The sequence below is a fragment of the Oncorhynchus clarkii genome, chromosome 16 (assembly GCF_045791955.1).
Source record: "Oncorhynchus clarkii lewisi isolate Uvic-CL-2024 chromosome 16, UVic_Ocla_1.0, whole genome shotgun sequence".
Lineage (NCBI taxonomy): Eukaryota > Metazoa > Chordata > Actinopteri > Salmoniformes > Salmonidae > Oncorhynchus > Oncorhynchus clarkii.
This window is the reverse complement of record NC_092162.1, coordinates 39,397,289-39,422,035: the sequence shown is the minus strand read 5'-3', so window position 1 is coordinate 39,422,035 and position 24,747 is coordinate 39,397,289. Positions and strand designations below refer to the sequence as shown.

Sequence of the window (24,747 nt, the reverse complement as noted above, 5' to 3'; positions counted from 1 at the left end):
GAGTCTACCGTTTGTCTGTGCTCAGGACCTGTGCCCTCACAGGCTAGATTATGGAACAGGGAGAGAGAGATATTCTCCTCTTTAGTCATGGGAAAACTGTCATCATGTATCCTCATAACTAACCCATGCTTCAATACCATAACCCCAAAGACCCGCAGTGCGTACGTGTATCATTGAGCACACTGTGTTGTACCAATATGCGCATACCAGAGCAAAATGATAGAAATAACCACATGCAATCCTTGCACAAACTACCAGCATAATCTAGCAGCAGTAAATCAGCAGCCATTGAAAGTAAATGGAGTCCTGGTGTGTGTAATTGACTGCTGGATCTACCTTTAGGGCACAGTCCTCCACAGAGCTCACACTGCCTCTGACCAGTCCTCTCCACCTCCTTCTTGTCTGGAGGACAGCCACTCACACAGGAGCTGCCGTCCACCACGAAGTGGGCTGCGAGGGAGGGGGGAGAGAGAGAGGAGAGAGGGGGGAAGGAGGGAGGGAGGTAAGACATACGGAACTCAAAAGAAAGAATGTTATAATACCAATGGAATACACACACACAGGGAGGGTACTCACTGGGGCAGTGGGAGACACAGATGGATCCGTACTGATACTTGGCGTTGGGGTTCGTCTCCATCTGAAACGTCTGCTTGTTGTAGATCAGAGTCTGGGGACACTGGGGCACACAGGACCTGGAGTCGTTGAAGTGGCCGCACGCCTGGGAGTAGGGAGGTAGACACACACGCACACACAAACACACACGCGCATACACATGCATGCGTGCGCACACACACAAACACATATACAGGAATGAATCACAAACTACTTTACTGTATCAATCGTATTAGGTTTAAAAGGCCTACTCCATCACTTAAAGCTGTTTAGATCGAGAGAGAGAATTGAATTGAGAGAGAGACAGAGAGAGAGAAAAAGAGAGAGAGACTGAGAGAGAGACAGACAGAGAGAGAGTGAGAGAGAGTGAGAGAGATAGAGAGAGAGGGAGTGAGAGAGAAAGAGACAGAGAGAGAGACAGTGAGAGAGAGACAGAGAGACAGAGGCAGTACTCATCACTCACAAAGCAGTCCATATCCTGAGGTCCACTACAGCCGCCTGCACACTCTATATGACAGCAGTCCCTGGGGCTGGTCCCGAAACAACGACCGTTACACTGAGGGGCGCACACTGTCTTCGTCACTGAGGGGGACAGAGGAGGGTTAGTGAGGGGACAGTATGGCCAACAACATGTCACAACCCACAAAGAGAGAGAGTGGGAAGAAAGTAGACAGTGTAAATGAGTGAGCTAGCTGGAAATAGAGAGAGGGATAGATAAAGGAGAAGATAGAGAGAGAGATTGAGAATGACCACCAAAGAGACCATCCAGAGACCGTCCACAGACCATCCAGAGACCATCCAGAGACAATTAAGAGACCAACTAGAGACCATCCAGAAACCATCCAGAGGCCATTCAGAGACCATTCACAGACCATTCAAAGACCATTCAGACCATCCAGAGACCATTCAGAGACCATTCAGAGACCTTTCAGAGACCATTCACAGACCATTCAAAGACCATTAAGACCATCCAGAGCCCATTCAGAGACGTCCAGAGACCATTCAGAGACCATTCAGAGACGTCCAGAGACCATTCAGAGACCTTTCAAAGACCATCCACAGACCATCCACAGACCATCCAGAGACCATCCAGAGACCATTCAGAGACCATCCACAGACCATCCAGAGACCATTCAGAGACTATTCACAGACCATCCAGAGATCATTCAGAGACCATCCACAGACCATCCACAGACAATTCAGAGACCATTCAGAGACCATTCAGAGACCATCCAAAGACCATTCAGATACCATTCAGAGACCATTCAGAGACCATTCAGAGGTCATTCAGAGACAATTCACAGACCATTCAAAGACCATTCAGACCATCCAGAGACCATTCAGAGACCATCCACAGACCATCAACAGACCATCCAGAGACCATCCGGAGACCATTCAGAGACCATTCAGAGACCATCCAGAGACCATTCAGAGATCATCCAGAGACCAGTAACAGACCATTCAAAGACCATTCAGAGACCATTCAGAGACCATCCAGAAACCACCCAGAGACCATTCACAGACCATTCAAAAACAATTCAGACCATCCAGAGACCATTCAGAGACCATTCAGAGACCATCCGGAGACCAATTCAGAGACAATCCAGAGACCACCCACAGACCATCCAGAGACAATCCAGAGACCATTCAAAGACCATCCAGAGACCATTCAGAGACCATCCAGAGACCATCCAGAGACCGTCCACAGACCATCCAGAGACCATCCACAGACCATCCAGAGACAATTCAGAGATCATCCAGAGACCATTCACAGACCATTCACAGACCATCCAGAGACCATTCAGACCATCCAGAGACCATTCCCAGACCGTTCAGAGACCATTCAGAGACCATTCAGAGACATCCAGAGACCATTCAAAGACTATCCACAGACCCTCCAGAGACAATCCACAAACCATTCACAGACCATCCAGAGACCATTCAGAGACCATCCAGAGACCATCCAGAGACCATTCAGAGACCATCCAGAGACCATTCACAGACCATTCAAAGACCCTTCAGACCATCCAGACACCATCCAGAGACCATTCAGAGACCATTCAGAGATCATCCAGAGACCATTCACAGACCATTCGGAGACCATTCAAAGACCATTCAGAGACCATTCAGAGACCATCCAGAGACCATCCAGAGACCATCCAGAGACAATCCATAGACCATTCACAGACCATTCAGAGACCATTCAGATACCATCCAGAGACCATCCAGAGACCATTCATATACAATTCATAGACCATTCAGAGACCATTCAGAGACCATCCAGAGACAATCCATAGACCATCCACAGACCATCCAGAGACCATTCAAAGACCATCCAGAGACCATCCAGAGACCATTCAGAGACCATCCAGAGACCATTCAGAGACCATCCAGAGACAATTCAAAGACCATTCAGAGACCATCCAGAAACCATTCAGAGACCATTCAGAGGCCATTCAAAGACCATCCAGAGACCATTCAGAGACCATTCAGAGACCATCCACAGACCATTCAGAGACCATCCACAGACCATCCAGAGACCATCCACAGACCATCCAGAGACCATTCAGAGACCATTCAAAGACCATTCAGAGACCATTCACAGACCATTCAAAGTCCCTTCAGAGATCATCCACAGACCATCCAGAGACCATCCACAGACCATCCAGAGACCATCCAGAGACCATTCACAGACCATTCAAAGACCATTCAAAGTCTATTCAGAGACCATCCACAGACCATTCAGAGTCCATCCACAGACCATCCAGAGACCATTCAGAGACCATTCACAGACCATTCAAAGACCATCCAGAAACCACCCAGAGACCATTCACAGACCATTCACAGACCATCCACAGACCATCCAGAGACCATTCAAAGACCATCCAGACACCATTCGGAGACCATTCAGAGACCATCCAGAGACAATCCATAGACCATTCAGAGACCATTCAGAGACCATTCAGAGACCATCCAGAGACCATCCAGAGACCATTCATAGACCATTCAGAGACCATCCACAGACCATCCAGAGACCATTCAGAGACAATCCAGAGACAATCGATAGACCATCCACAGACCATCCAGAGACCATTCAAAGACCATCCAGAGACCATACACAGACCATCCACAGACCTTTCAGAGACCATTACCAGACCATTCAGAGACCATTCAGAGACCATCCAGAGACCATTCAGAGACCACCCAGAGACCATTCAAAGACCATCCAAAGACCCTCCAGAGACAATCCACAAACCATTCAGAGACCATCCAGAGACCATTCAGAGACCATCCACAGACCATCCAGAGACCATTCAGAGACCATCCAGAGACCATCCAGAGACCATCCAGAGACCATTCACAGACCGTTCAAAGACCATTCAGAGACCATCCAGACACCATCCAGAGACCATCCAGAGACCATCCGGAGACCATCCACAGACCATCCAGAGACCATTCACAGACCATTCAGAGACCATCCACAGACCATTCAGAGACCATCCACAGACCATCCAGAGACCATCCACAGACCATCCAGAGACCATCCAGAGACCATCCAGAGACCATTCACAGACCATTCAGAGGCCATCCACAGACCATCCATAGACCATCCAGAGACCATTCACAGACCATTCAAAGTCCCTTCAGAGACCATCCACAGACCATCCAGAGACCATCCAGAGACCATCCAGAGACCATCCAGAGACCATTCACAGACCATTCAAAGACCATTCAAAGTCCATTCAGAGACCATCCACAGACCATCCAGAGACCATCCAGAGACCATTCACAGACCATTCAAAGACCATTCAAAGTCCATTCAGAGACCACCCACAGACCATCCAGAGACCATCCACATACCATCCAGAGACCATCCACAGACCATCCAGAGACCATCCACAGACCATACAGAGACCATTCACAGACCATACAGAGACCATCCAGAGACTATCCAGAGACCATTCAGAGACCATCCAGAGACCATTCAGAGATCATCCAGAGACCATTCACAGACCATTCAAAGACCATTCAGATACCATTGAGAGACCATCCAGAAACCACCCAGAGACCATTCACAGACCATTCACAGACCATCCACAGACCATCCAGAGACCATTCCCAGACCGTTCAGAGACCATTCAGAGACCATTCAGAGACATCCAGAGACCATTCAAAGACTATCCACAGACCCTCCAGAGACAATCCACAAACCATTCACAGACCATCCAGAGACCATTCAGAGACCATCCAGAGACCATCCAGAGACCATTCAGAGACCATCCAGAGACCATTCACAGACCATTCAAAGACCCTTCAGACCATCCAGACACCATCCAGAGACCATTCAGAGACCATTCAGAGATCATCCAGAGACCATTCACAGACCATTCGGAGACCATTCAAAGACCATTCAGAGACCATTCAGAGACCATCCAGAGACCATCCAGAGACCATCCAGAGACAATCCATAGACCATTCACAGACCATTCAGAGACCATTCAGATACCATCCAGAGACCATCCAGAGACCATTCATATACAATTCATAGACCATTCAGAGACCATTCAGAGACCATCCAGAGACAATCCATAGACCATCCACAGACCATCCAGAGACCATTCAAAGACCATCCAGAGACCATCCAGAGACCATTCAGAGACCATCCAGAGACCATTCAGAGACCATCCAGAGACAATTCAAAGACCATTCAGAGACCATCCAGAAACCATTCAGAGACCATTCAGAGGCCATTCAAAGACCATCCAGAGACCATTCAGAGACCATTCAGAGACCATCCACAGACCATTCAGAGACCATCCACAGACCATCCAGAGACCATCCACAGACCATCCAGAGACCATTCAGAGACCATTCAAAGACCATTCAGAGACCATTCACAGACCATTCAAAGTCCCTTCAGAGATCATCCACAGACCATCCAGAGACCATCCACAGACCATCCAGAGACCATCCAGAGACCATTCACAGACCATTCAAAGACCATTCAAAGACCATTCAGAGACCATTCACAGACCATTCAAAGTCCCTTCAGAGACCATTCACAGACCATTCACAGACCATCCAAAGACCATCCAGAGACCATTCAAAGACCATCCAGAGACCATTCGGAGACCATTCAGAGACCATCCAGAGACAATCCATACCCCATTCACAGACCATTCAGAGACCATTCAGAGACCATCCAGAGACCATCCAGAGACCATTCATAGACCATTCATAGACCATTCAGAGACCATTCACAGACCATCCAAAGACCATTCAGAGACCATCCAGAGACAATCCATAGACCATCCACAGACCATCCAGAGACCATTCAAAGACCATCCAGAGACCATACACAGACCATCCACAGACCTTTCAGAGACCATTCCCAGACCATTCAGAGACCATTCAGAGACCATCCAGAGACCATTAGAGACCACCCAGAGACCATTCAAAGACCATCCACAGACCCTCCAGAGACAATCCACAAACCATTCAGAGACGATCCAGAGACCATTCAGAGACCATTCAGAGGACATCCACAGACCATCCATAGACCATCCAGAGACCATTCAGAGACCATTCAGAGACCATCCAGAGACCATCCAGAGACCATTCACAGAACGTTCAAAGACCATTCAGAGACCATCCAGACACCATCCAGAGACCATCCGGAGACCGTCCACAGATCATCCACAGACCATCCAGAGGCCATTCAAAGACCATTCAGAGACCATCCAGACAACATCCAGAGCCCATCCAGAGACCGCCCATGGACCATCCACAGACCATTCAGAGACCATTCACAGACCATTCAAAGACCATTCAGAGATCATCCACAGACAATTCAGAGACCATCCACAGACCATCCAGAAACCATCCACAGACCATCCAGAGACCATCCAGAGACCATTCACAGACCATTCAGAGGACATCCACAGACCATCCATAGACCATCCAGAGACAATTCAAAGACCATTCAGAGACCATCCACAGACCATCCAGAGACCATCCACAGACCATCCAGAGACCATTCACAGACCATTCAAAGACCATTCAGAGACCATCCACAGACCATTCAGAGACCATCCACAGACCATCCAGAGACCATCCAGAGACCATTCACAGACCATTCAAAGACCATTCAAAGTCCATTCAGAGACCATCCACAGACCATTCAGAGTCCATCCACAGACCATCCAGAGACCATCCAGAGACCATTCACAGACCATTCAAAGACCATTCAAAGTCCATTCAGAGACCATCCACAGACCATTCAGAGACCATTCACAGACCATTCAAAGACCATTCAGAGACCATCCACAGACAATTCAGAGACCATCCACAGACCATCCAGAAACCATCCACAGACCATCCAGAGACCATCCAGAGACCATTCACAGACCATTCAGAGGACATCCACAGACCATCCATAGACCATCCAGAGACAATTCAAAGACCATTCAGAGACCATCCACAGACCATCCAGAGACCATCCACAGACCATCCAGAGACCATTCACAGACCATTCAAAGACCATTCAGAGACCATCCACAGACCATTCAGAGACCATCCACAGACCATCCAGAGACCATCCAGAGACCATTCACAGACCATTCAAAGACCATTCAAAGTCCATTCAGAGACCATCCACAGACCATTCAGAGTCCATCCACAGACCATCCAGAGACCATCCAGAGACCATTCACAGACCATTCAAAGACCATTCAAAGTCCATTCAGAGACCATCCACAGACCATCCAGAGACCATCCAGAGACCATCCACAGACCATACAGAGACCATTCACAGACCATCCAGAGACCATCCAGAGACTATCCAGAGACCATTCACAGACCATCCAAAGACCATTCAGAGACCATCCAGAGACCATTCAGAGATCATCCAGAGACCATTCAGAGACCATCCACAGACCATCCACAGACCATCCAGAGACCATCCAGAGACCACCCACAGACCACCCTGAGACCATTCAGAGACCATCCAGAGACCATTCAGAGATCATCCAGAGACCATTCACAGACCATTCAAAGACCATTCAGATACCATTGAGAGACCATCCAGAAACCACCCAGAGACCATTCACAGACCATTCACAGACCATCCACAGACCATCCAGAGACCATTCAAAGACCATCCAGAGACCATTCGGAGACCATTCAGAGACCATCCAGAGACAATCCATACCCCATTCACAGACCATTCAGAGACCATTCAGAGACCATCCAGAGACCATCCAGAGACCATTCATAGACCATTCATAGACCATTCAGAGACCATCCACAGACCATCCAAAGACCATTCAGAGACCATCCAGAGACAATCCATAGACCATCCACAGACCATCCAGAGACCATTCAAAGACCATCCAGAGACCATACACAGACCATCCACAGACCTTTCAGAGACCATTCACAGACCATTCAGAGACCATTCAGAGACCATCCAGAGACCATTCAGAGACCACCCAGAGACCATTCAAAGACCATCCACAGACCCTCCAGAGACAATCCACAAACCATTCAGAGACGATCCAGAGACCATTCAGAGACCATCCACAGACCATCCAGAGACCATTCAGAGACCATTCAGAGACCATCCAGAGACCATCCAGAGACCATCCAGAGACCATTCACAGACCATTAACAGACCATTCAGAGACCATCCACAGACCATCCAGAGACCATCCACAGACCATCCAGAGACCATTCAGAGACCATTCACAGACCATTCAGAGACCATTCACAGACCATTCAAAGACCATTCAAAGTCCCTTCAGAGACCATCCACAGACCATCCAGAGACCATCCAGAGACCATTCAGAGATCATCCAGAGACCATTCACAGACCATTCAAAGACCATTCAGATACCATTGAGAGACCATCCAGAAACCACCAAGAGACCATTCACAGACCATTCAGAGACCATCCACAGACCATTCAGAGACCATTCAAAGACCATTCAGAGACCACCCACAGACCATTCAGAGACCATCCACAGACCATCCAGAGACCATCCACAGACCATCCAGAGACCATTCAGAGACCATTCACAGACCATTCAGAGACCATTCACAGACCATTCAAAGTCTCTTCAGAGACCATCCGCAGACCATCCAGAGACCATCCAGAGACCATTCACAGACCATTCAGAGACCATCCACAGACCATCCATAGACCATTCAGAGACCATTCACAGACCATTCACAGACCATTCAAAGTCCCTTCAGAGACCATCCACAGACCATCCAGAGACCATCCACAGACCATCCAGAGACCATCCAGAGACCATTCACAGACCATCCACAGACCATCCACAGACCATCCAGAGACCATCCAGAGACCATTCACAGACCATTCAGAGACCATCCACAGACCATCCATAGACCATCCAGAGACCATTCACAGACCATTCAGAGACCATTCACAGACCATTCAAAGACCATTCAAAGTCCCTTCAGAGACCATCCACAGACCATCCAGAGACCATCCAGAGACCATCCACAGACCACCCATAGACCATCCAGAGACCATTCACAGACCATTCACAGACCATCCACAGACCATCCAGAGACCATCCAGAGACCATCCAGAGACCATTCACAAACCATTCAGAGACCATCCACAGACCATCCATAGACCATCCAGAGACCATTCACAGACCATTCAGAGACCATCCACAGACCATCCAGAGACCATCCACAGACCATCCAGAGACCATTCACAGACCATTCAAAGACCATTCAGAGACCATCCACAGACCATTCAGAGACCATCCACAGACCATCCAGAGACCATCCACAGACCATCCAGAGACCATTCAGAGACCATTCACAGACCATTCAGAGACCATTCACAGACCATTCAAAGTCCCTTCAGAGACCATCCACAGACCATCCAGAGACCATCCAGAGACCATTCACAGACCATTCAGAGACCATCCACAGACCATCCATAGACCATTCAGAGACCATTCACAGACCATTCACAGACCATTCAAAGTCCCTTCAGAGACCATCCACAGACCATCCAGAGACCATCCACAGACCATCCAGAGACCATCCAGAGACCATCCAGAGACCATTCACAGACCATCCACAGACCATCCACAGACCATCCACAGACCATCCAGAGACCATCCAGAGACCATTCACAGACCATTCAGAGACCATCCACAGACCATCCATAGACCATCCAGAGACCATTCACAGACCATTCAGAGACCATTCACAGACCATTCAAAGACCATTCAAAGTCCCTTCAGATACCATCCACAGACCATCCAGAGGCCATCCAAAGACCATCCACAGACCATCCATAGACCATCCAGAGACCATTCACAGACCATTCAGAGACCATTCACAGACCATTCAAAGACCATTCAAAGTCCCTTCAGAGACCATCTACAGACCATCCAGAGACCATCCAGAGACCATCCACAGACCATCCATAGACCATCCAGAGACCATTCACAGACCATTCACAGACCATTCAAAGTCCCTTCAGAGACCATCCAGAGACCACCCAGAGACCATTCACAGACCATTCAGAGACCATCCACAGACCATCCATAGACCATCCAGAGACCATTCACAGACCATTCAGAGACCATTCACAGACCATTCAAAGTCCCTTCAGAGACCATCCACAGACCATCCAGAGACCATCCACAGACCATCCAGAGACCATTCACAGACCATTCAGAGACCATCCACAGACCATCCATAGACCATCCAGAGACCATTAACAGACCATTCAGAGACCATCCACAGACCATCCAGAGACCATCCAGAGACCATTCAGAGACCATTCACAGACCATTCAGAGACCATTCACAGACCATTCAAAGTCCCTTCAGAGACCATCCACAGACCATCCAGAGACCATCCACAGACCATCCAGAGACCATCCAGAGACCATCCAGAGACCATTCACAGACCATTCAGAGACCATCCACATACCATCCATAGACCATCCAGAGACCATCCACAGACCATCCAGAGACCATCCATAGACCATCCAGAGACCATTCAACGACCATTCAAAGTCCCTTCAGAGACCATCCACAGACCATCCAGAGACCATCCACAGACCACCCAGAGACCATTCACAGACCATTCAGAGACCATTCACAGACCATACAGAGACCATACAGAGACCATTCAGAGACCATTCAGAGACCATCCATAGACCATCCAGAGACCATCCACAGACCATCCAGAGACCATTCACAGACCATTCAGAGACCATCCACAGACCATCCAGAGACCATTCAGAGACCATTCAGAGACCATTCAGAGACCATTCAAAGACCCTTCAGAGACCATCCGGAGACTATCCAGAGACCATCCAGAGACCATTCAGAGACCATTCAGAGGCAGAGCAGGCAGAGATCAACTTACAGATCTGGCAGTGCACTTCATCAGGCCCCCAGCAGTTCTCCCCACAGGAGGGGTGACAAGGCCCTACAGATAATGAAACATCATTACCAGTCAGATATAGCAGCCAATGGCTCACCCAGGAATAGCGGTCAAAGAGGTCAAAGTTCATGCTCTGGCCAGAGTTCGGAATCTCAACCGGAATCCTGATCTCTTTTTTTATTTTCCAAATACATCAGATCAGGCTCTAATCAAATCAAAATCAAATCAAATGTTATTTGTCGCATGCACCGAATACAACAGGTGTAGTAGACCTTACTGGGGGGGGGGGGGGGGGGGGGTCCATATAAATAGTCTGGGTGGCCATTTGATTAGTTGTTCAGCAGTCTTATGGCTTGGGGGTAGAAGCTGTGAAGGAGCCTTTTGGTCCTAGACTTGGCGTTCCGGTACCGTTTGCCTTGTGGTACCAGAGAGAACAGTCTATGACTTGGGTCTTAGCTCTAACTACTTGTCCTATTCTAATGGACAGACACTGACCTCTCTCGCCGTTCAACTGGATGTCAATGGGAGCATTGGCCCTATCTCTGTCCCTCACAATATCATCCCAGTTCACCGAGGGACCATATCTCAGGAACCTGTTGTGGACGATCTGGACGCCTCCCTCCAGAATCTCTGTAGAGAGAGCGAGTAAGAGAGAGGGAGAGAGAAAGTGAGAGAGAGAGGGGGAGAGGGGGAGGGAGAGGGAGAGAGAGAAATTAGTTGGCAGGAATTCTACAGGGAGACAGTTCCAATATGACTCTCCTTACATTAAACAATAACCCAGACTTGCTGGAGCATGTAGTAAGAACCTGCTCTTCTCTGGGAAGCTGGAGGGTTTGTGTAAGATGTTAGACACATGTACACAAGCACACAGATACAACTGAAGGTGAAACCCTGTGTCGTCGGTAATACTGGAAATGCTGCTTTCACAGTATGGGTAGCGTCCCAAATGGTGAATGATTCCTTATATATTCCCTGTATGGTGCACTACTTTTGAACAGAACCTATGCTTTATAAAGGTAATTAGGTTTCCATTTGGGATGCACACATAATTATTAATCAGGTCTTCACCATCAATCCTCCTTCATCCCCCCCCCCCCCACCCCACCCCACCTCCTCACCCCCTCGCCATGCTACACTACACACCTGTCTGCACACTAAGGGTGTGGTGTACTACAGTAACCCCAAGAGATTCCTAGCTACTGCCTCCCACACACTCGATACACCACATAGTGTCTTCTCAAGTATTCCACTTTCCACATTGGTAAGAGCAAACACATTACACATATTACAATGTTTGTCCTCCTTGTCTGGACTCTATCCTCTTCTCTTCTGTTCTCTCTGTCATTTCTCCTCCGTCCACCCTCTTTTGTTTTTCCTCATTTAATTGGTACTCTATTAGTTCTCTCTCTAAGATTGTGGATATGAAGCTAGGGTTATGGTTGTGGTTGGGGCTACGGTTGAACCGGAATGTGGATATGAAGCTAGGGTTAGGGTTGTGGTTGGGGCTAGGGTTGAACCGGGATGTGGATATGAAGCTAGGGTTAGGGTTAGGGTTGTGGTTGGGGCTAGGGTTGAACCGTGATGTGGATATGAAGCTAGGGTTAGGGTTGTGGTTGGGGCTAGGGTTGAACCGGGATGTGGATATGAAGCTAGGGTTAGGGTTGTGGTTGGGGCTAGGGTTGAACCGGGATGTGGATATGAAGCTAGGGTTAGGGTTGTGGTTGGGGCTAGGGTTGAACCGGGATGTGGATATGAAGCTAGGGTTAGGGTTGTGGTTGGGGCTAGGTTTAGGGTAATACTTTAAATAGACCGCTAAACAGTCAAATAGTGGTACCTGAACTATCTGCACTGACTCTATCTTACCCTACGCACGCTCACTAGACTTTATATACACACCATATACACACTCACTCACACACACCACACTATCCCTCCCACACAAAACCAACACACATTCAAACAATATACACGCACACACTTTTACACTCATCATATGCTGCTGCTACTCTGTTCTTCATTTTACTCTTATTATTATCTATCCTGATGTCTAGTCACTTTACCCTGCCTTCATGTACATATCTACCTCAAATACCTCATTATCATCTATCCTGGTGCCTAGTCACTTTACCCTGCCTTCATTTACATATCTACCTCAAATACCTTATTATTATCTATCCTGATGCCTAGTCACTTTACCCTGTCTTCAATTACATATCTACCTCAATACCTCGTACCTCCGCACATTGATCTGGTACTCCCTGCATATACTGTAGCTCCACATTGATCTGGTACTGGTACTCCCTGTATATAGCTCCACATTGATCTGGTACTGGTACTCCCTGTATATAGCTTCACATTGATCTGGTACTAGTACTCCCTGTATATAGCTTCACATTGATCTGGTACTGGTACTCCCTGTATATAGCTCCACATTGATCTGGTACTGGTACTCCCTGTATATAGCTCCACATTGATCTGGTACTAGTACTCCCTGTATATAGCTCCACATTGATCTGGTACTGGTACTCCCTGTATATAGCTCCACATTGATCTGGTACTGGTACTCCCTGTATATAGCTCCACATTGATCTGGTACTGGTACTCCCTGTATATAGCTCCACATTGATCTGGTACTGGTACTCCCTGTATATAGCTCCACATTGATCTGGTACTAGTACTCCCTGTATATAGCTCCACATTGATCTGGTACTGGTACTCCCTGTATATAGCTCCACATTGATCTGGTACTAGTACTCCCTGTATATAGCTCCACATTGATCTGGTACTGGTACTCCCTGTATATAGCTCCACATTGATCTGGTACTGGTACTCCCTGTATATAGCTCCACATTGATCTGGTACTGGTACTCCCTGTATATAGCTCCACATTGATCTGGTACTAGTACTCCCTGTATATAGCTCCACATTGATCTGGTACTGGTACTCCCTGTATATAGCTCCACATTGATCTGGTACTGGTACTCCCTGTATATAGCTCCACATTGATCTGGTACTGGTACTCCCTGTATATAGCTCCACATTGATCTGGTACTGGTACTCCCTGTATATAGCTCCACATTGATCTGGTACTGGTACTCCCTGTATATAGCTTCACATTGATCTGGTACTGGTACTCCCTGTATATAGCTCCACATTGATCTGGTACTGGTACTCCCTGTATATAGCTCCACATTGATCTGGTACTGGAACTCCCTGTATATAGCTCCACATTGATCTGGTACTAGTACTCCCTGTATATAGCTCCACATTGATCTGGTACTGGTACTCCCTGTATATAGCTCCACATTGATCTGGTACTGGTACTCCCTGTATATAGCTCCACATTGATCTGGTACTGGTACTCCCTGTATATAGCTCCACATTGATCTGGTACTGGTACTCCCTGTATATAGCTCCACATTGATCTGGTACTGGTACTCCCTGTATATAGCTCCACATTGATCTGGTACTAGTACTCCCTGTATATAGCTTCACATTGATCTGGTACTGGTACTCTCTATATATAGCTCCATATTGATCTGGTACTGGTACTCCCTGTATATAGCTCCACATTGATCTGGTACTGGTACTCCCTGTATATAGCTCCACATTGATCTGGTACTGGTACTCCCTGTATATAGCTCCACATTGATCTGGTACTGGTACTCCCTGTATATAGCTCCACATTGATCTGGTACTAGTACTCCCTGTATATAGCTCCACATTGATCTGGTACTGGTACTCCCTGTATATAGCTCCACATTGATCTGGTACTGGTACTCCCTGTATATAGCTTCACATTGATCTGGTACTGGTACTCCCTGTATATAGCTCCACATTGATCTGGTACTAGTACTCCCTGTATATAGCTCCACATTGATCTGGTACTGGTGCTCCCTGTATATAGCTCCACATTGATCTGGTACTGGTACTCCCTGTATATAGCTCCACATTGATCTGGTACTGGTACTCCCTGTATATAGCTCCACATTGATCTGGTACTAGTACTCCCTGTATATAGCTCCACATTGATCTGGTACTGGTACTCCCTGTATATAGCTCCACATTGATCTGGTACTAGTACTCCCTGTATATAGCTTTACATTGATCTGGTACTAGTACTCCCTGTATATAGCTCCACATTGATCTGGTACTGGTACTCCCTGTATATAGCTCCACATTGATCTGGTACTGGTACTCCCTGTATATAGCTCCACATTGATCTGGTACTAGTACTCCCTGTATATAGCTCCACATTGATCTGGTACTAGTACTCCCTGTATATAGCTCCACATTGATCTGGTACTAGTACTCCCTGTATATAGCTCCACATTGATCTGGTACTGGTACTCCCTGTATATAGCTCCACATTGATCTGGTACTGGTACTCCCTGTATATAGCTTCACATTGATCTGGTACTGGTACTCCCTGTATATAGCTTCACATTGATCTGGTACTAGTACTCCCTGTATATAGCTCCACATTGATCTGGTACTAGTACTCCCTGTATATAGCTCCACATTGATCTGGTACTGGTACTCCCTGTATATAGCTCCACATTGATCTGTTGCTGGTACTCCCTGTATATAGCTCCACATTGATCTGGTACTGGTACTCCCTGTATATAGCTTCACATTGATCTGGTACTAGTACTCCCTGTATATAGCTCCACATTGATCTGGTACTGGTACTCCCTGTATATAGCTCCACATTGATCTGGTACTGGTACTCCCTGTATATAGCTCCACATTGATCTGGTACTGGAACTCCCTGTATATAGCTCCACATTGATCTGGTACTGGTACTCCCTGTATATAGCTCCACATTGATCTGGTACTGGTACTCCCTGTATATAGCTCCACATTGATCTGGTACTGGTACTCCCTGTATATAGCTCCACATTGATCTGGTACTAGTACTCCCTGTATATAGCTCCATATTGATCTGGTACTAGTACTCCCTGTATATAGCTCCACATTGATCTGGTACTGGTACTCCCTGTATATAGCTCCACATTGATCTGGTACTGGTACTCCCTGTATATAGCTCCACATTGATCTGGTACTGGTGCTCCCTGTATATAGCTCCACATTGATCTGGTACTGGTACTCCCTGTATATAGCTCCACATTGATCTGGTACTGGTGCTCCCTGTATATAGCTCCACATTGATCTGGTACTGGTACTCCCTGTATATAGCTCCACATTGATCTGGTACTGGTACTCCCTGTATATAGCTCCACATTGATCTGGTACTGGTACTCCCTGTATATAGCTCCACATTGATCTGGTACTGGTACTCCCTGTATATAGCTCCACATTGATCTGGTACTAGTACTCCCTGTATATAGCTCCACATTGATCTGGTACTGGTACTCCCTGTATATAGCTTCACATTGATCTGGTACTGGTACTCCCTGTATATAGCTCCACATTGATCTGGTACTGGTACTCCCTGTATATAGCTCCACATTGATCTGGTACTGGTACTCTCTGTATATAGCTCCACATTGATCTGGTACTGGTACTCCCTGTATATAGCTCCACATTGATCTGGTACTGGTACTCCCTGTATATAGCTCCACATTGATCTGGTACTGGTACTCCCTGTATATAGCTCCACATTGATCTGGTACTGGTACTCCCTGTATATAGCTCCACATTGATCTGGTACTGGTACTCCCTGTATATAGCTTCACATTGATCTGGTACTGGTACTCCCTGTATATAGCTCCACATTGATCTGGTACTGGTACTCCCTGTATATAGCTCCACATTGATCTGGTACTAGTACTTCCTCTATATAGCTCCACATTGATCTGGTACTGGTACTCCCTGTATATAGCTCCACATAGATCTGGTACTAGTACTCCCTGTATATAGCTCCACATTGATCTGGTACTGGTACTCCCTGTATATAGCTCCACATTGATCTGGTACTGGTGCTCCCTGTATATAGCTCCACATTGATCTGGTACTGGTACTCCCTGTATATAGCTCCACATTGATCTGGTACTGGTACTCCCTGTATATAGCTCCACATTGATCTGGTACTAGTACTCCCTGTATATAGCTCCACATTGATCTGGTACTGGTACTCCCTGTATATAGCTCCACATTGATCTGGTACTAGTACTCCCTGTATATAGCTCCACATTGATCTGGTACTGGTACTCCCTGTATATAGCTCCATTCTTGTGTATTTTATTTTATTCTTCTTCTTTTAGTTACAATTTATTTTTAATCATTCTTTTTTTTTTTACTTAGCATTGTTAGGAAAGGTTCGTAGTCAAGCATTTCACTATAAAGTCTACACCAGCTGTATTCAGTGCATGTGATAAATAACGTTTGACTTCATTTGATTTGTATCCTACTTGAAATCCTTGTCCTCTTTGGACCCGTATGGTACTGGAGCTTCACTCTGCCTGGCTCTCTCTTTGACCCAGGGTAGCACCAGTTCAATTGATCCACTATCCCTCCTCACCTCCACTCTTTCCTTCTGTACTCTCCATCTCTCATCTTCCTCTACCCACTCCCTCCTGCTCTCCTCCACCCCTTCCTCTCCTCACCGGTGAGGTGTGTGAGTCCCAGGTGCTGCAGTCCATTGGAGCCCTGCTTGGGGTAGTTGAGGAACACAGAGAGGGCGAAGCCCCGGTCGTACAGGCTGTTACCACGGATCACCCGCAGCTGTTCCAGAGGCAGCCGTCTGAAGTGGTTCATGGCGATTAGGATGTAGCCCGTTACCTCTCTGATGGTCTGGAGGGACAGGAGTTAGAATAAGGTTAGAGACAGTCACATTAACAGATTACCTCGATTACCAGCGGAGGCCTCATGGACATGTCTCATGGACTAGAAGAAGAAGAAGAAGATGACAACAACAAAAACAAAAACAAGAACAAGAACAGAGAATAGAACAAAATGGCTGCTCTCTCACCCCTAGAAAGGAGAAGTCCCAGTCAGCCTCTATCTGAGTGATCTCCAGGTTACCCATAATGATCTCGCAGCCTGTGTAGCGGTCCTTGATCAGGTTGTACTGGTTCTCCTGAGATCCTGTGGAGCTCAGCCCATTCTGGGTACCAGGACACACCACTGAGGAAACACACACAGGGAAGAAGGGGCATCAGACGACAGACGGTTTGTTGTCAGAGTTGTTCATATAAGGAATCGGTCAAATTCCATAGCACTTTTCTACAAATACTTATGTCACAATGTGCTCAACAGACTTAGTGTACCTGGACATTTGGATTCATCACGTTGATGAGGGATCTATAATTGTGATGAATAATCTATTGACACTTTGTCTGATGTTTTTGTGCATTGATATGTCTGAAACGTGTCTGTAGCAGTGTCTGTAGCTGTGTTTGATGTTTGATCTGTTGATATGTCTGAAACATGTCTGTAGCAGTGTCTGTAGCTGTGTTTGATGTTTGATCTGTTGATATGTCTGAAATGTGTCTATAGCAGTGTCTGTAGCTGTGTTTGATGTTTGATCTGTTGATATGTCTGAAACATGTCTGTAGCAGTGTCTGTAGCTGTGTTTGATGTTAGATCTGTCGATATGTCTGAAACGTGTCTGTAGCAGTGTCTGTAGCTGTGTTTGACGTTATATCTGTTTATATGTCTGAAAAGCGTCTGTAGCAGTGTCTGTAGCTGTGTTTGATGTTAGATCTGTTGATATGTCTGAAATGTGTCTGGAGCAGTGTTTGATGTTACATCTGTTGATATGTCTGAAACGTGTCTGGAGCTGTGTTTGATGTTATATCTGTTGATATGTCTGAAACGTGTCTGGAGCTGTTTATGATGTTATATCTGTTGATATGTCTGAAACGTGTCTGTAGCAGTGTTTGATGTTATATCTGTTGATATGTCTGAAACGTGTCTGGAGCTGTGTTTGATGTTATATCGGTTGATATGTCTGAAACGTGTCTGGAGCAGTGTTTGATGTTATATCGGTTGATATGTCTGAAACGTGTCTGGAGCTGTGTTTGATGTTATATCGGTTGATATGTCTGAAATGTGTCTGGAGCTGTGTTTGATGTTATATCTGTTGATATGTCTGAAACGTGTCTGGAGCTGTGTTTGATGTTATATCGGTTGATATGTCTGAAACGTGTCTGGAGCAGTGTTTGATGTTATATCGGTTGATATGTTTGAAACGTGTCTGGAGCAGTGTTTGATGTTATATCGGTTGATATGTCTGAAACGTGTCTGGAGCTGTGTTTGATGTTATATCGGTTGATATGTCTGAAACGTGTCTGGAGCAGTGTTTGATGTTATATCGGTTGATATGTCTGAAAAGTGTCTGGAGCAGTGTTTGATGTTAAATCTGTTGATATGTCTGAAACGTGTCTGGAGCTGTGTTTGATGTTATATCGGTTGATATGTCTGAAACGTGTCTGGAGCAGTGTTTGATGTTATATCGGTTGATATGTCTGAAAAGTGTCTGGAGCAGTGTTTGATGTTATATCTGTTGATATGTCTGAAACGTGTCTGGAGCTGTGTTTGATGTTATATCGGTTGATATGTCTGAAACGTGTCTGGAGCAGTGTTTGATGTTATATCGGTTGATATGTCTGAAACGTGTCTGTAGCAGTGTTTGATGTTAAATCTGTTGATATGTCTGAAACCTGTCTGGAGCAGTGTTTGATGTTATATCGGTTGATATGTCTGAAAAGTGTCTGGAGCAGTGTTTGATGTTAAATCTGTTGATATGTCTGAAAAGTGTCTGGAGCAGTGTTTGATGTTAAATCTGTTGATATGTCTGAAACGTGTCTGGAGCAGTGTTTGATGTTATATCGGTTGATATGTCTGAAAAGTGTCTGGAGCAGTGTTTGATGTTATATCTGTTGATATGTCTGAAACGTGTCTGGAGCTGTGTTTGATGTTATATCGGTTGATATGTCTGAAACGTGTCTGGAGCAGTGTTTGATGTTATATCGGTTGATATGTCTGAAACGTGTCTGTAGCAGTGTTTGATGTTAAATCTGTTGATATGTCTGAAACCTGTCTGGAGCAGTGTTTGATGTTATATCGGTTGATATGTCTGAAAAGTGTCTGGAGCAGTGTTTGATGTTAAATCTGTTGATATGTCTGAAAAGTGTCTGGAGCAGTGTTTGATGTTAAATCTGTTGATATGTCTGAAACGTGTCTGGAGCAGTGTTTGATGTTATAGCTGTTGAAATGTCTGAAACCTGTCTGGAGCAGTGTTTGAAGCAGTGCAGGCCATAACCCCTCTACATGTAGTGGACCAGGCCTCAGGCTGATAGAGGGTGGATGGGGTGGAACATGGTCTTGCCAGACAAAGAATAGCATTGTAAAGATCTGAGCTATAAATGTGAACAGTGTGTCCCAGTCAGACTCCAAGTAAGAGTGATGAGTGATACAGTGACAGATAGTACTTCTGTGTGTGTATGTGTGTGTGTGTGTGTGTGTGTGTGTGTGTGTGTGTGTGTGTGTGTGTGTGTGTGTGTGTGTGTGTGTGTGTGTGTGTGTCATAGAGGACCCACAGTGCTGAGATCATGGTAATGGGACAAAAGGCCATGTGTGAGAGGAGAGCTCCAGTCTGGTCAAAGGAGGGGAGATAGAGAGGCAGGAAGGAGACATGGAGACCATCTCTTATTTGCCACTTATAACAGTCACATTCACAGATATTGTGCAGTGTAAGCTCTGCACATTCACCGTAACATCTCTCTATGTTGTGCAGACACATTCATGGCGGCTATGCATATGCTGAATGTGCAGGGAAGGCTCCTCCAATCGAAACAGCATCGAAACACACAACACCGTATTGGCACATTCTATCAGATTCTGGCTACATTATGCATGCACATTGTGCATCTGCATATACGCAATAGCTGAGAAGGATATCCTTCCCCCAAAAGATCGACAATCCACAGGAGACAAAGCAAATCTACTATACAGTACTGTAATCTAAATCTATTCCATAGCTATTCATCCCAAGCAGTTGCATGCGTGACTGGACACAATGAAATGAAACTGTTCTTCCTTATTAATACATTAGTCATTACCTTCAACTGTCTCAACTGTGTTGGCAGCTGTAGCTCACAATTGAATGGGAACACCTTATCACTACATCTGAACTTCAGCTTCTCGGGTGCTCTTCTTATCAGTAACTTGTGAATGATATCAGAGGATGACTAATACATGGAGAGCTGAAAGTTGACAAGGATGGCTCTTAAAATGTGGAGAAGTCTCGGAGGCGTGCGCACTCGCATGGAAGGACGCATGCATGCGCACGTACGTACATAGGCGCGTACTTACGCACACACACACACACACGCACACACATCCTATGGGTAATCCATATCTTTGTACACTCACTCATTCACACATAGTCCTGAGCAAATATTTTCCCAGAAGAGGAGTGGAGTTAGAAAGGACAACACAAAGCACCTAATCCAGCCACAGCACACACTGATTCAGGCTCAAAGGGCAGTTTTAGCCCTCTGCAAACACATAGATGGGAGTGTGGACTGGACAGAAAAAAAAGAGAGAGTGAGGAAAAATCCATCAGGAAGTAAAATATAGACGGATGCACGTGCACACAAGCACATATTCCTATTTTGCTGAAAGCATCGAAGGATGAAACGATCTCTTATCTACCAGAGCATTGGGATGTTGCGTTAATAACTACTCAATTCCAACATGAACGGCAAAATACACAAACTACAACCAACTATTGTATACACCCAACTCAGCGCTCCTCACTGGTAAACAACCGCCAACAGTCACTCAAAGCAACAAGTGTCATCAATGTGAATGAGCCAATTAACCTCCAGTGTCCTTTACAACAGGGGCAATAGACTCTCAGTCACTTGTGTCCCCTGGCACTGGATATCAGCTCTGTGTGTGTGGCACATTGCCAGCACTGGCTAAATGGCTGACATATTACTGCAATCAGAAAGGCTTATTACAGTGTGGTAATGTAGTGTAGCAAAAGTTCCCTCCTCTGAGAAGAACAGAGCAGCTATCTGATCTCTAAAATAGTGGGAAGGGGGGGTGAGAGAGATAGGGGAGAGACCGGAGATTGAGAGAGAGAGAGAGAGAGAGAGAGAGAGAGAGAGAGAGAGAGCGAGAGAGAGAGAGACAGAGAGCTGGAGCTAGAACGAGAGAGACAGAGAGCGACAGAGAGAGAAAGACAGAGAGAGCGATATAAAGAGAGAGAGAGAGAGAGAGAGAGAGAGAGAGAGAGAGAGAGAGAGAGAGAGAGAGAGAGAGAGAGAACAAGAATGGGAGAGTGAGAATGAAGAAAGAAAAATGAAGAAAGAGGGAAGGATATAGAAGGTTTTGGTTAATGACTGAAACGGTCAACTGAACACCCCCCAGGAGGTGCTTAATGAGGCATATACAGAGTCAACCTTGCTATAGTCTACACACAGCAGGACATTGTCTACCTTTATTGAGTCGACATGTCCTCATCCCACAAAACATCCAATGAGTTGCATGAAACCAACCAGGGGTTTCCCACTTTCAAGTGGATGAAACAGCACCGAAAACACTTCGGTGTATCATCATCTGAGTCCACCGCAACAACCTGGCAAAAGCCTTGACTGATACTTGTTCTAGTGTTGGAGATGCTGACCTGTCACTGTCAGGGCCACAGGTACTTGTGCTGTGTTCAGGTGTTCTGCTCTGCTCTACTGTTCTGCTCTACTGTGGTTCAAGAGGGCAAACAGGTGATTCATCTACAGTCACCAAGACCAGGAGATAGACTGACACATCCCCTCACGTGAAACGGGGGAAAGAACAGTAAACAGTGTATCAGTGTTTTGTTTACTTGGGGTGTTTTATGTTTTTGTGTGAGCCCCAGGAAGAATAGCTGCTGCTATTGGGGATCCGAATAAACCAAACCAAACTTTGGGAACAGGAATGTAACCTCTTGAGAAATAGACTTTTGTTTGTTTGCGCGCGCGCGTGTTTGTGTGTGTGTGTGGTTTGGTTTTACTATCCTTGTGGGTACCAGAAGTCTAGGATAGTAAAACAAGGACAATTTGGACCAGTGGGGACATTTTGCCGGTCCCCACAAGGAAAATGGCTATTTTAGGCTTAGGGGTTAGGTTTAGGGTTAGGGTTACAACTAGGGTTAGGGTTAGGAGTTAGGTTTAGTTTTAAGGTTAAGGTTAGTGTTAGGTTAAGAGTTCAGGTTTAGGAGTAGGGGTTATGGAAAATAGGATTTTGAATGGGAATCAAGGATAGTAAAACAAACGTGTGTGTGTGATACATTCTCATGAAAATGATCAAAACAATTCAAGAATGCTTGATTAAAAGAGTATGAACAGCCTATACACACTGAATTGATTTCCTGGTTTACAACTCTATATGCAAAGTTTGTAGTTTATTTTTTGGCTATTTGATTTAGTGACACATATCACCATTCATAAAATCACCTACCTTCCTGTGTTTGAGACGACGTGTGCTGTAGACATGATATAAATATAACACACAGAACGGACACCTGCCAACAGTCCATGTTTAGGTCCAAACCAGTCCAATAATAACCATGTCCAGGTCGAGCAGGTCGGTTTAATCCCCAAGATGTCCTCGATTTGTTAATGAGACGTTAGTTTTTAAAGGCAATAAAGATCAGCAAATTATGGCTTCAAGATAGATTTTCAGAAGACTCCCAAGTCCACTTTCAGTTGATGATAGGTCCAGGTTTCAGTATCACGGTGACTTCAGCTTTCACTGGGATACGTAGCCTAAAGTTAATTTACAATGTTGCAATATCTTGAAACAACAACAAAAAACATAAAACATTTTTTTTTTTAATGCAATTCTGAGATGGTCCGTCAATTTCGGAGTTTGGCAAACGTGAACTCGTTTTTTTTTTACGCTCAGCTCTCACTCCCTAGCCGTGATCCACACCAGACAGCTCACTTGATTGGCCAGATCAGTTTGTTTTACCGCTCGGAGGTCGTTCCTTCTGAGCGCTGAGAAAATCAATTTCATGTGGCTACTGTAAAACATTACCAGAATATTTGCAACGAATAAAAGGTCAAGGATTCATCTGATATACAATTATATGAAAACAACCATATCTAGACAAATGTGTAAGTCATATCACAGTAAATAAGCTTATTATAGTAATGGAATAAACCAGTTGATGGATCCGTTTTTTAATCTGGTTATTGCTTGGGAGAATCCTGTCGTTAAAATTATTAGGCTTACACAGACATTCAGTTACTCAAATTGGGGAGAATAATAACAAGTGTAGGCTAATAACAACATACTTGCTTATCCATGAAAATACATCCTATGAAAAGCTTAGCATGCTTCCGAAACTATATAAGAACTGTATTTAGCATAATCCTAAACGTGGGTATTTTTGTTCCATGTAGAGTATTTGGGATGGGACCAGTGTTACTTTCATTCAGTGTCAGGGTTAGGGTCTGAGAGGCTGTGCTGTCTCTATGCAGTGAAGGGCAGTATTGTTCTCCAGCCCTGTCAACTGGTTAATCAGTGCTGCTTTGATACGTATGGAGTAGCCTGTCACAATGGCATCATTGTCAAATGGTCAAGTGACATCTGATCCCAAACCCAGAACATAGAATCTATGCTACAGAAGAGAACACAGAACACACAACACAGAACACAGAACAGGGCCAACATTCCATGGCATGTGACACTCTGAAAAGAGAGCAGCTAACTTCACAGGAAGTGAATAGCTGGTTG

At 45.7% G+C, this 24,747-nt stretch overlaps 1 protein-coding gene across 1 annotated transcript in view; it reads right to left on the bottom strand.

Annotated features, from left to right (window-relative positions):
• Positions 1 to 23,977, bottom strand: part of LOC139368419 (receptor tyrosine-protein kinase erbB-3-like) — a 39,987-nt gene extending 16,010 nt beyond the window's left edge. The window contains exons 1-9 of the mRNA XM_071107286.1: positions 23,467 to 23,977; positions 17,990 to 18,144; positions 17,625 to 17,811; positions 11,551 to 11,685; positions 11,038 to 11,100; positions 1,076 to 1,194; positions 577 to 718; positions 337 to 450; positions 1 to 43 (exon numbers count right to left, since the gene is read on the bottom strand). The exon at positions 1 to 43 is cut by the window's left edge and continues 75 nt beyond it. Of these exons, the coding sequence (XP_070963387.1) occupies positions 1 to 43; positions 337 to 450; positions 577 to 718; positions 1,076 to 1,194; positions 11,038 to 11,100; positions 11,551 to 11,685; positions 17,625 to 17,811; positions 17,990 to 18,144; positions 23,467 to 23,545 (1,037 nt within the window). The 5' untranslated portion in view covers positions 23,546 to 23,977. The remainder of the gene's footprint in view (positions 44 to 336; positions 451 to 576; positions 719 to 1,075; positions 1,195 to 11,037; positions 11,101 to 11,550; positions 11,686 to 17,624; positions 17,812 to 17,989; positions 18,145 to 23,466) is intronic.
• Between the last annotated feature and the right edge of the window lie 770 nt (positions 23,978 to 24,747).